The following is a 12,770-nucleotide window of genomic DNA, read 5'->3' as shown; positions in this document are numbered from 1 at the left end:
CGCCCACAGGATCGTGAGGACCAAAGTTGGTCTGGAGTTCATTGACAAACTCCTGGTAATTATTCATCCAACAAGGATGAAGTAAGGGATTTTGGTCGAACAGTAGGTCCAGCTCAAACCAATCAAGAGCCATCCCCTTGAGGTAGGACTGCATGAAGATAACCTTGGTGTGATCACTAGCGAAAGCAAGGGGGTGGTCCTGGAAATTCAGTTCACACTGGACCAAGAATACTCGGAGTTCATGGGGGTCTTTTCCATTGAACTGTTCAGGCTCATGGACCTTGGTCCAGAGGGTGGAAGAAGGTGGAGGAGGTGGGTGTCTGGTGTGATGAGCCAAGCTGGTGATGGCCTGGGCTAGCTGTGTGATAGCTATGTTAGGAATAGGCTCGGCATCATTGGTGACTGGGACAGTAGGGATAGGAGGATCAGCAGGAGGAGGGTCAACAAAGTCAGGGACCTCGGCACCGAGTCCAAAGAAGTGGACTGGATCTATGGGTTGTTTGGTGGTGTCTCCGAAGTCGGAATCTGCAACTGGTGATCAATTTCTAACAGGGCACATGATCGGAGTTGATGGGAGTGGGGTTTCTAATTAGAGAAGCTATGAAACTCAACTGGGTTTCTCACCAGATGACTAGGACCAGGCTGTGAGGGTTCGGGAGATGGTGAGGCTGAGTCAGGAATCAATGTGTGTAGTTGTGAACGAGTGCGAGGGGCTTTGGGTGCCATACAAGACATGTACTGTCAGGGAGTGATAAAATACTGTTAGAGACCAGATGCAGGATGAGGGAGACGTCCCTGTGGTGGAGGGCTTCAGCCTCAGCGACTTAGACCAAGAGCGCTGTGCCTAGTTACACATCTGTGCCCTAATTTACTAACTGGCAGCGAGAACTAAAGGGGGATAACTCTAGTCGATTTTGTCACTAGGGTGTAACCTTTCTACAAGTTATGTATATATAGTTACATAGAGGGTGGGCCTGTGAATGGCGGGACCAAGCAGAGTGGAGCTAACGGAGTTAATGTTAGCTGACTGAATATTACTGATGAGTCAGGTTACGGGGTTAGCAGAAAGGCAGACTATAACCCAGAAACAGAAAGGAGGGATAGGCCTGAAGGTAGGCTTGCAGGGCAAGCAAGTGAATTGCCCAGCAGGGGCGGGAGTGTGCTAGCAGACGTTGGAGCTGTCCAGAGGCCTTCAGGAATCTGTACTTAGGGAGGCATAGGTAATATATTGAATTGAGGGGTGGTGACCATCAGGGGAGTCAGAGGTAGTTGCAGAATCTGGAGGCTCCAAGGTTAGTGACAAAGGAGTGGAGGTGATCCAGAAGGAACTGAGGTAGTGGAGGGTGATGGCCATGGATGGATATGATGACAACCCCAATCCTCCGGACTACAACTTCCGGGCTCCAGACCTTTCTGGACGTCTTCCTCTGTAGTCCTTGCTCATTTTTAGACGGTTCCAGGCCTTGCCATTCAGTTGGCTTTTATTCTCCCACTCCACAAACCTCAGACATAATTCGGGCTTTTCGCATATCCATACAACTCTGGACCTCTGCTCCTGTTTCTGGACCTCCATCTCCTCCTCCAGAACTCCACATCCTCCACCTCCACCTCCCCCTGCTGGTTGTTGAGAGCCCACTGTACCTCTGGCTCCAACACAACATCCAACACTACCTCCGATCCAACTCCAGTTTACTCCAGGTCCGATCCCAACCTCATACCTTCCAGACCAGAGCTTGTGGTGCTCCACACCTCCGGCTCCGGACTCCTGTACCGGAACCCCATCACACCTCCACCTCTGGAACTCCGGTCACATCTCTGCCTCCAGACTTTGACCTCCTCCTCCATCTTATCTCCTTGTATTCCTTATTGCATTTCATTTATTACATCTAGCCAATATTCCTGTTAGAGACCGGAACAAGATGAAGGAGTTGTCTCCATGGCGGAGGGCTTCGGCCTCAGCGACTCAGACCAGGAGCACTGTGCCAAGTTTACACGTCCATGCCCTAATTTACTTACTGGCAACAAGAACTAAAGGGGGATCAACTCTAGTCAATTTTATCACTGAGGTGTAACCTATGTACAAGTTAAGTATATAGTTACAGCGAGGGCGGGCCCGTGAATGGTGGGACCGAGCAGAGCAGAGCTAATGGAGTTAAACATTAGCTGATTGAATATTACCAACAAGTCGGGTTACAGGGTTAGCAGAATGGCAGGCGATAACCCAGAAACAGAAAGGAGGGATAGGCCCGAAGGTAGACTTGCAGGGCAAGCAAGTGAATTGCCCAGTGGGGGTGGGAGTGCACCAGCACTGTCCGGAGGCCTTTGGGGCTCCATACTTAGGGAGGCATAGGTAATATATTGAAAAGAGGGGGTGGTGACCATCGAGGGAAGTGGAGGTGATTGCGGAATACGGGAGCTCTGAGGTTAGTGAAGAAGGAGTGGAGGTAGTCCAGAAGGGTCGGAGGTAGTGGAAGACAATGGCCATGGATGGATATGACAATTCCGGACTTTGACTTCCAACTCTGCACCTCCGGAACTTACTCCGGACCCTGCAGTTTCTACTGTATGGTGTCATTTAATCCTCTTGTTGCCTCTTCCTTATTTATACAGCTGCTTCCTTTCCATATTAGTCAGCTGTCATTCCCCACTACCCCCTCCACTCCTTCCCCTCTTGGCCTTGCCCTTTTGGGAAGCACCATAGAGTTCCAACCCTTGACCCTTGGGGTTGTTCCCTCATCCAGTCCCCCTTTGTTCTCCTTCCAGTTCCCTTTGTCCTCTGACTCCACTCCTGTAGTATTATATATATACTCTGTACATAGATTCCTGTACCCCTAGTCTGAAATCGACCATGATGACTGGATTGTCCCCCCAAGAGACTCCCCCTGCTAACCTGAAATTAAGGACCACCTTAGACAACAAGCAATGGCACGGCACTCCACTTGAGTCGCTGAGGCCAAGGTCCCTCCATTCCTGAGTCCCTTCTCCACTTCTGGACAACTCCATGCTCTTCTAACAGTTTACCTTCGGATCCAAACTGTTCTGATATATGTACATGCATACCCCTCTAGTAAATAGTTCCCCCAGTTATAATATAGAAGTCTTAAGCCCCTCAAATAGGATGTCTATTGCATCCCCCTCATCTGCTACTCTACTCAGAACTGAGTAATGGGTGCATCTAAGGCACCTTGGTATAAAACCAAAATGAATCATGTGATGAACAATTGACCCTCGCTAACACCTCCCTCGTTAAGTAGTGAGGGGGGGCCTCTGGCCCCCTTCTGCTGGCGGCCTTGGTTCCTCCATCGCCAGCTCCCCTGGCAAATTGGGGACAACAAGAACGTAATGGGCACAACGCTCCATTCCAAGTTGCTGAAGCCAAGTCCCTTCAACACCCTGTCACCCTCAGAGCTCCACTCCACCTCTGGTCTGTCTCTGACCCACCGTCAGACGACCCAGAGTACTGAGCTCCACCAGACAGCGTTGCCTGGATAGCGATCGGACCTATCCAAGGAATGTTCTTCTGACACATGTGACTGGAACCTGGCAAGCCTCTGGGTTGCCAACATCTATTACCCCATATTGAATTATCATGCAACCGCATGCATTCCCTCCAAATGGGGCAATGCCAGCAGATAGCTGACTGCCATGTCATCACGAAGCTGTGAAGTGATAAAATAAATTTATCCTCATCATCATCCCATCATTCTCCAGTTAATAACTGTTAATATGACTTTTCAATATTTACATGGAAATCTCGCCGCTCACACTTGTGGGCCACAGATCAAATTTCGCAATGTTTCAATATAAATATTCCCTCCATGTTATGCATTATGGGGGATGGCAGGTTTGTGGGTTAGGCAATAGGAACCATATTAGTTCCCAGAAGTTTCTATGGGGTTATGTGTTATCTCAGATACATCACAAAAACCGGCAGACACTCTCATCAGCTCTTGAGTGCTCCTGAGCAATTAAAGCAATTAGAGCCCAGGAGAAAGGTACCCCCCTCTGGAGTGCTCTGGAGCATATATTATACTCGATCTCACTGGCTCAGTCTATACATTGTAGACAATTAAATTGTCGTGTTGTTTTGTTGCAGAAAGAGGGATTGCAAAGTTCTATATACAGGAGATGTAACTAATTGTCGTCTCTAAGTATCCGAACCACCTTCCCTCCCCCGTGCACACTTCTGGCAGCTCTGCTTTGGTGTCTACAATATACTTGCTGTTGGATGTAAATAATACAGTGAAGTGGAAAGAACTCACAAGGCAGCGTTACCAAGTGATGATGAAATGTTCAACCACTCCTTGGGTCGCCTCTCACTCCATTGAATGATCCAATCCAAATGGCTCTGGTATATGTTGAAGAAAGAGCTCCCACTGAACTCCATCATGAGATGTCTCCCGGTCTCCCATTCTTTCAGGGCACATTGGATCTAGTAGCAAGGAGAGTGGCTGAGAACAGGAGGGAGAAGGTGGCAAACACACACACTGCTGTTAAGGAAAAAGCCACAGTCGCCCTTGGCATCTTTTCAAATGCCTTGATGTTTCGGTGAAGAGAAGCCTCCCGTCACCTCATAGTTGGGGTGAAAAATGCTAGGATAGTCTCCTGGATGCAGGGGTGCTGAAGCGCTCCCCTGCACTTGTTCTATGTGATTTCATAAGGTGGAATTGGGTTCAGTTCAGAAAAAGAGGTGCATACCATTTCGGTGTCATACTCTGCAAAACAGAAGTTTTCATGCTGCAGTGCTGCACTAACAATCTTGCGATTGACATCCTCATCTGCTCAACTTTATGAGATTCAAAAAGAGTATAGAAGTTCAGGTGAATGCGCCACTGGGATCATACCGGCCTCCTCCATACGGCATCCATGCACCCTAGCTCCAGTGCTGGATGAAGAATGGAGTCAAGACATTATGGCAAGCAAGTGTTATCAGAGAGTGGATAGATTTTATATAAATTGTTTCTCAAGTCACTTGGATTATGCCTTCTATACATCCTTTGAATCTTAGTAATATTATCATCATCACCAATGACAAAACTTGCCTGTGATGTTGGGGAAGAGGTGTCGGAGAGCAGGAAACTGCGAGGGCAGTGAAAGCGTAGTTACTTGATGGTGAAATGTCAATGTGTCCCTTCTCCATGACAGCCCCAGGGGAGCCGAGTCCTCAGGCTCACCATTGGTCAGCGCCACAGGTGAAGAAGTGTCAGAGTGAGGCTGAGAGGGAGAACCAGCAGCGAAAGCGCAGTTGCTCGATGACGAAGTGTCAATATGTCCTTCTCCATGACGGTGTCAGAGATCTGGATTATTGTCAGAGTGAGGAATATTGTCAGAGTCGGGCAGACTGTCAGAAGATGGACTGAAGATGGAATGGGTTTCTGTCTGAGTCGGGGTCGGAGGTGATGCAGAGGTCTGTTGGAGCGCACGCACGGATGTGCGGGCGGAATTATGCGGCGCATCCGGAAGCACTGTTCAGAGTTAGCAGAATGGGATCGCGGCCTCAGCAACTCAAGTGGAGCGCTGTGCCCTGAGCTTGACGTTTGGGGGAGATCCCTTATTTACGGACTCACATTTACAGTGGACTTCAAAAGACTTGCGGGCAGAGCGGACCTGTAGGAGGAGCCCAGACTCTGCAAGCACGGACTCAGAGGGGGGGAAGCCCCCTTTGCAGAAGGAGAGACTCAGACCAGACAGGGGGGTACTCTAGTTGATTTCAGACTGAGGTCCCCAAAAGTATTTACAAGGTATATAAATAGGCAAGAGGGAATATAGAAAGGCCAGTCAGTCCGGCGCGGTCCGGTGCGGAGATAAGCGGGGATTGTCAAACTAAATAAGGACAAGAGCCCGGGAACTGGAAACGAGGAACAGATCAATAAACAATAAGTGGCAAGGGTTATTGATGAATAACTGAATGAGATCAATAACCTAGTGCCAATAAAGAGGGGATCAAATGCCGATATTGGCAGGGAAGCAAACAATAAATGGCACTCAGCAGGAATGAATGATAAGCTGCCAAGTGACAAATGGCCAGAGGAAAAGCGGAGGTCAGTGTGTGGCACCGATACAAGTCTGCAAATCAGGATGCGGGGTCGGTGCGATGCCGACACAAGTCCGCAAAGGGATGCGGGAATCAGCATGGTGCTGATGAGTCCGCAACAGAGGGTGGTCTGTCAGTGCTGTCACAAAAGGACAGCATGATGGCCAGCAAGATACAGAGGGGAGTGTTGACCTGACCAGAGTGTCAGGGATGCGTCCGGGGTAGAGGGGGTCCGGATGTATCGCCCGGCAGAAGGGCCCTCACGGGGTGCAAACCGGGCGCGCGTGCTGGCGGGTCCAGGGAGGGACGGCAGTCCCTGGCCACTTAGACTGAAGTGGAGAATGTGAGAAGAAGGTTACTTCTTCGGTTCCCACTTCAGGTACATTTATGTACATGCGGCTTGAGTCACATGACGAGTGCCACGTCGCCCTCGGAGACAGCCGCAGGCATCCGGGTATCCCCGTGGGGGATCCCGAGAGCGTCCGCTGCATGCGCGCGTGTTGGGCACAGCGGGGAGCCATCCGGGGTGTGTGGGCCAGATGGGTCAATAGTACATTGATACAAAGGAAGGTGGTCCGTGTAGATAGAAGGAAATAAACAAGAAAAGGAAGATGAGAGGAATGAGATAAAGAAAAGGGGAAGAAAGAGAGAAAGGAAAAGGGAGGAGAGACAGAGGAAGGAGGAGGGAGAGGGTTGGACAGTGGGGAGCGGGTGTGGTGTGGCCGGGTGGGTCCGGGTGGACCCGGGTCAGGCGGGTGTGCCCTGACACAGAGGTGTCAAGGACAACCAGAAATGGACAGAGGTTGCAGAAGGTGCGGAAGCGGTGCATGGTCGATAGAACAGACATCAGGTTGGGGCTGGTAAGGATGGGTTCAGGTCGGCGGAATCGCCTGTCGGCATTGATTCGCCACTGACGGAGCCCCGGGATTTGTCAGTTGTGACAGATGGCTCCAGAGGAGCCGAGTCCTCAGGCTCACTGTTGGTCGGTGCTGCAGGGGAAGATGTGTTGAAGGGAGCCTGAGAGGAACTGGAACTGTTGGGCAGTGAGTCCGAGGAGGTGCCTTCGCGAAAGCATAGTTACTGGATGGTGAAGTGTCAATGTGTCCCATCTTCATGACGGCTCCAATGGCCATAAGAGGAGCTGAGTCTCACTGTTTATCAGTGCTGCAGGTGTCAGAGACCAGGTTGAGACGAGGGAGTGTCTCCATGATGGAGGGCTTTGGCCTCAGCGACTTATGTCAGGAGCGCTGTGCTAAGTAACACGTCCATGTCCTAACTTACTAACTGGCAACCAGAACTGAAGGGGGTAAAGTCTAGTCGATTTTATTACTGAGGTGTAACTTATGTACAAGTTGAGTATATATATGGTTACAATGAGAGCAGGCCCACAAATGGTGGAGCCGAGCAGAGCAGAGCTAATGGGGTTAGACATTAGCCGATTGAATATTACCGACGAGTCGGGTTACAGGGTTAATGGAATGGCAGGCGATAACCCAGAAATGGAAAGGAGGGATAGGCCCGAAGGTGGGCTTGCAGGGCAAGCGAGTGTATTGCCCAGCGGAGGCAGGAGTGCGCTGAAGGAGCGGAGCTGGATCACCTTATGTAACCAGTTTCCTACGTCCAATAACGATATTAGAGTTTTGTGCTGATTTGCGTACTGACCGTGTTTTGGTTGCCAAATATATGATTGTTCACTGTCTAAACAACAATAAACACCCCCCAACGATCTCACCTGACGTATAGATCGTCTACAGATAAAATTCTATATTGACTTTACTATGATTTCTAGTCAATATTACACCTATATTTACCACTTTTCAGTAGGATGTGATTTTCCTGATAATTTACTGAAGGAAAACTGCTAATAAAATAATTCCGCAATAAATGTTACTCAATACAGGAGTGACCAAACTGCTCTTTCTATTGCTTAGAGTGCGTGCTAGTTATCTAGCAGGTTCAGGATCGCTCACTTTTCTCCTGTGGTGTGATAACCAAAAATTGCTGAGAGATTATTCAATTAAGAAGTCCCTCCACCAAATTCTCACTAATTCTCACTATGACACTTTTGTTCAGCTGTGTCTAACTGACCCTAACTCACGCTTAGAGTGACGTGTTAGTTTTATATTAGCTAACAACTAATATTTGCTTTTATCTTTTGGAGCAAACGAACCAACCACTGGTGAGGAGAATTAAACTTTTATTTCTACCTGAGGTTTGAGAGGGGGCAGAAGCGGTGGCCTTTTATGCTTTTCAGAGGCCTCTCTACTCCCACGCCTCGCACTAGTTACATGTGCTACATTTGTATTATAGATAGTTCTAGAATGATATAGGGGCTTGGGCTGTGTAAGCTTAATAATGGACTTAGGACATGACTCAGCAATAAGTAATTCATTTCTTTGTCTTTTGGGCCGATCTCAGCGGGATCTTGTAGCGCTGAAGCTATGCTCTACACCGCCTTAATTACGAACGGTTATCTTTAGAAATGACTCGGCTATAAAGGAACTTTCTAGACTGTTCTCTAATTGACCCCTTTTTGTGAAGCCGCATCATTACTAATGTTCTAGAGCCTTCCCAATTAATTAACTGATCCGCGGACTTCTGAATCACTTCATGCTTATGATCCGAGATCCAGATCATCAATCATTCCTTTGTTCCGATTTATTTGAGCTTAAAATCAAAAAGTTTTGATGAATCATGGGAAAATATACAAGATCCAGTTTTTTAGCATTTTCCCCTCTTCTGATGCGATCAAAAACTGTCCGCCCGCGCCGGAGAATACTCTATCATATGGTATTCGGTCCGCCAGACTTCCGGGCGCCAATATATTTCCCTTGAGTCACATTACTTTTTGTAAGAATTAGCAAATAAATATATATGAATTATAAGGTGTTTCGCCGTTTGAGCGATATCTCCGTCAGTTTTGAAGCTTTTAGAATGAAACAAAACCGTGGATAAAGTTAAGAGACAGTCCTTTCAGATGGTAAAAAGATTACAGTCAAAAGTTTACTGGTTCCCGAGATATTCACATTTCTTTCCCAATGTTCCTTCTTATTCTGCCGTCTATGTGCTATTTTCTTGTTGTAGGGTTATATTCTTTGAATATTACACCTATGCCAAGTTCTAGGCATGATTGTAGTAGATTAAATCTCATACTACATGGGTGTAGATAATTTATAATGATCTAATGTCTGTCCAGTCTCATAAAGATCATGAGATCTGTTAAACATCTGAACTTGTCACCTGTTCGTTGACTATTCTGATAGATCATTGTTTTATTCTTTGAATATTATTTCTCCTACAGCGCTAGCAGATGTCGGAGCTGTCTGGAAGCCTTTGGGGCTCCGTACTTAGGGAGGCGTAGGTAATAAATTGAAAAGAGGGGGTGGTGACCATCGAGAGGTACCGAGGTGATTATGGAATATGGGAGCTCCGAGGTTAGTGAAGGAGCAGAGGTAGACTGGAGGGATTGGAGGGAGTGGAAGTCGATGGCTGGGGATGGATATGACAGCAGGGGAAGTTGATGTGGGCTGGGAGAATGGGGACCATCGGACAGTGAGTCTGAGGAGTGCCTTCAATCAATAGTAAATGTAATAACAACCCCAGGCTGGATGGCGCAAGGGCATGTGAAGAAAATAGATTTTTATTTTTGGTCCCAGAGCTTGAATCCGATCTTTGTTTGTTTGTTTGATAATATCGGGGAGTAAGCGAGAACGGCCCTGAATCACGTGCTAATCTTACTCCCTTAGTTTGAATTGATATTTAAGTGTTATGGGAAAATGATTTTCGACTTTGTTATGGCCTGTGCCGGTTGCCCAGCGGCTCTGTTGTAGCCCATCTGTTATGTCAGATGTGGGTACTTTGGCTCAAGTCCCACTTGGGATTGTTTTTTGTTTTTTGTGTGTTGTTGTTGTTTTGTCTGTTTGTTTATTTTGTTTCAGGCCTCCCCATTCAAGTCGATTCATTGATACTAATGCGCTTCTATGACTTTGTATAAGTATTGCCTGGTCATGGTCCAACTTCAACTTGTGAACTGCAGGCAGGCAAAAGAAAGTATAACTCCACTACAGAGAATTGAACTGCAACACATTCAATACCCTACAATGCCAAACAACAATTTAGCCACTAGGCAACCAGTGACACCGATACCATACTACAAATTTATTTTTCTATAAAGTGTCAAGATCAATTCAAACTCAGGGAGTAACGCCCGCACGTGATTCAGGGAGTTAAGGGTCTTCACTCTTCCCCGATATTTTCGCGGTAAAAAATTCTCTAGTTGGTTTCGAAATCAAAAATTCTTTTTTTGATATCTCACGTGCCCTTGCGCCATCCAGCCTGGGGTTGTTATTACATTTACTTTCAATCAATCGATCGGATGTCACGTGGTATGAAAATTAAGTCCGGAATCACTCGGGAGCTATAGGAGCTGTTCAGAGCTTGGGAGTATCAACCAATCTCCAGAGCACTCTCGAGTGCTCTAGAGCCATACCGGTTTTCGTGACGTATGGCCTACCACGGTTTCAACTGTACCCTATATCACCCCAGCTGAGTAAGGTGCCCAAATATAATTCTTTGTTAGTCGGAAGTATTGTGAATCGCGAGATATTACCACAGCCGAAATCACGAACATTCGCAGGGACAAAGGAATAAGATTGGTCCCCTCACTGGTAGTCGCGCCCTGCATCTGCTTGTTACGGCGCCCCCTCCCCTTTCAGACCAAAATGAGGTTTACCACACCTCTCATCGCTGCTTCTCTACCTTTCATGGTGCTTTCCAGCCCCACTCGCATCCACAGTAATGAAAAAGGTCGTTCAATCCCGATTAGCAGGGGTTCCACCTTCGTTAATCATGGCGTTGTCAACATAACGGCTCTTCGGGCCCACCTTGCTTATGTCGGCGCGTAAGAATGGGATTTCGATGGGGCTTCCGTGAATTTTCAGTGTCTTTGCTTCTCCCAGAAAATACGACGTTGGCTTGAAGAATTACGAGAGGAGTACCGGCCCAGTCCATCCCCTCGCCTGGGATAGAGCGACCCACGCCTCGAAAAGAGATATTAGCACCAGTGCCTTAACAGACGTTAGGGATAGTATTTGGTACGGCAACATCTCAGTCGGGAACCCTCCTGTTACGTTTGCCATCTTATTCGATACGTGAGTTACCTGTGGATATTTGAGAGGAAATTGAAAGTGACTGCTCCAATCTCCGATTCGACATAGCGGAAGCACTGACTTCTTCATTCCTGATGTCTCTTGCACGAACTGTGGAGCACTGCGCAGTGCACGTTACAACCCTAGGTTTGTTCGCCCATTCATAATCTGTGATGCTGCATCACATTTACCATATCTTCATTGAGCTTGAGCTCCACTTCCTCGGCGGTGGGGAAAAGCTTCTCTCTCGTTTATGGCGACGGTTCTTCCTCAGTCAGCGGATACCAATATATTGACGCTGTCACTGTAGCCGGGCTCACAGCCAAGCGTCAAACCCTCGGATCCGCCACCGCCCTTACCCAGTACGTCTCCAATCATATCCGTTGATCGTGGTTCTCATTCATCAATTGGCTCGACAGTGATTTCCGGACTGGAGCGACGGATGGCTTGATGGGCCTGGCCTGGCCAGCGAATTCTGAGTTCGGTGCTACGCCCTTCTTCAACACCCTCATGCAACAGGGAACCGTGAGCCAGGGTGTCTTCGCTTTCTACTTCTCAGAGTCCGGCTCAGAACTTCGCCTCGGCGGAACCGACGAATCGCTCTACAGTACTCCTCTTCAGTGGATCCCTGTGACCCAACAGCGTTATTGGCGAGTTGGCCTCGATAGCATAAATGCCCGAGGGACGGAGGCGGTCAGCGGTCTATCAGCCATTATCGATTCAGGTACCGCTCTTATTGTCGGTGATTCATCTACAGTTAGGGAGTTCTATCGACATATTCCTGGCAGTAAGGGTGACGTTAACTATGAGTTCTTCACTTGTACATCCCCATTCGTACCCTTGTCTTGTCTGTGAAAACCTGACCCACTATTTCATTTTTTCACAGACCCCTGCCACTACGATCCTCGAATCTCCGTTACATTCAATGGGGCTTCGTATCCCATTGGTCTCAACTTCGGTCCAGTCTCCAATGGGTCAAGCCAATGTCTTGGTGGCATTGTCGGTCTAGCTTACACTCCGTTCTGGATTCTTGGTGATATTTTCATGAGGAGCGTTTATACTGGTGAGCCCTATTTTATTCTTCTCAACAATATGCATTGAGCAGATCTCGGTTTCTCCAGCCTTCAACTTTGACAACGCTAGTATTGGATTTGCTCGATTTAAATCTGAGTGGGATCCAAAATTTCCATAATGGAAGGTATTCGTCAGCGCCCACATCTCGCTGCCCATCTCCAAGGCTTTCATTTATCAGCAAACCCCCGAAGTTGATAAAAGTGATAGGAAGCACTTTAATCACTTCTATTTGTCATACCAATGTAATCTATGCGTTGATTGAGACTCAAGCAGCTCAATCACAACAATCTCAATGTACAATTATGTACTTTCTTTCCCATGCATGATATGTGAAACCATGGCTTCAACTAGGTTAGGAAATACATATGCCTATTTGCATCCAATCAACTTCACAGGTTGGCTCCAAATGAATAGCTTTGTGGACTTAACATTTTTTTCACTCAGTGACATGGCACTTATGCATCACTTGTAGTTTTGCAGGTAGGTCCCTTATGTTTCTTTCATAGTACATATTT

At 47.6% G+C, this 12,770-nt stretch overlaps 2 protein-coding genes across 2 annotated transcripts; one reads left to right on the top strand and one right to left on the bottom strand.

Annotated features, from left to right (window-relative positions):
• Window positions 1–4,115: 4,115 nt before the first annotated feature.
• On the bottom strand, window positions 4,116–4,857 carry EI90DRAFT_3013279 (uncharacterized protein; the record flags this gene model as incomplete). The annotated part of the gene is made up of 4 exons (XM_039056645.1): window positions 4,116–4,221; window positions 4,263–4,432; window positions 4,699–4,778; window positions 4,845–4,857. The coding sequence occupies 4 exons, from the start codon at window positions 4,855–4,857 to the stop codon at window positions 4,116–4,118; spliced, it is 369 nt and encodes a 122-aa protein (XP_038920165.1).
• Window positions 4,858–10,574: 5,717 nt separating this feature from the next.
• EI90DRAFT_3041002 (Asp-domain-containing protein) lies at window positions 10,575–12,543 on the top strand. Its single transcript, XM_039059056.1, has 7 exons — window positions 10,575–10,934; window positions 10,993–11,184; window positions 11,251–11,328; window positions 11,388–11,543; window positions 11,601–12,001; window positions 12,068–12,244; window positions 12,303–12,543. The coding sequence occupies exons 1-7, from the start codon at window positions 10,756–10,758 to the stop codon at window positions 12,371–12,373; spliced, it is 1,254 nt and encodes a 417-aa protein (XP_038920164.1). The 5' UTR covers window positions 10,575–10,755; the 3' UTR covers window positions 12,374–12,543.
• The last annotated feature ends 227 nt before the right edge of the window (window positions 12,544–12,770 follow it).

This window comes from Cantharellus anzutake, assembly GCF_015039405.1.
Source record: "Cantharellus anzutake strain C23 chromosome Unknown EI90scaffold_8, whole genome shotgun sequence".
Taxonomy (NCBI): domain Eukaryota; kingdom Fungi; phylum Basidiomycota; class Agaricomycetes; order Cantharellales; family Hydnaceae; genus Cantharellus; species Cantharellus anzutake.
The sequence above is the reverse complement of the archived record's forward strand: the minus strand, read 5'-3'. Positions and strand labels throughout refer to the sequence as shown.

Bases quoted from the DNA above. Each gene is read 5' to 3' on its own strand.
- EI90DRAFT_3041002 (XM_039059056.1), top strand. From the start codon at position 10,756: ATGAGGTTTACCACACCTCTCATCGCTGCTTCTCTACCTTTCATGGTG. The intron at 11,329-11,387 runs GTTTGTTCGCCC...ATCTTCATTGAG, and splicing joins AGTGCACGTTACAACCCTAG to CTTGAGCTCCACTTCCTCGG. The intron at 11,544-11,600 runs GTACGTCTCCAA...TTGGCTCGACAG, and splicing joins TCCGCCACCGCCCTTACCCA to TGATTTCCGGACTGGAGCGA.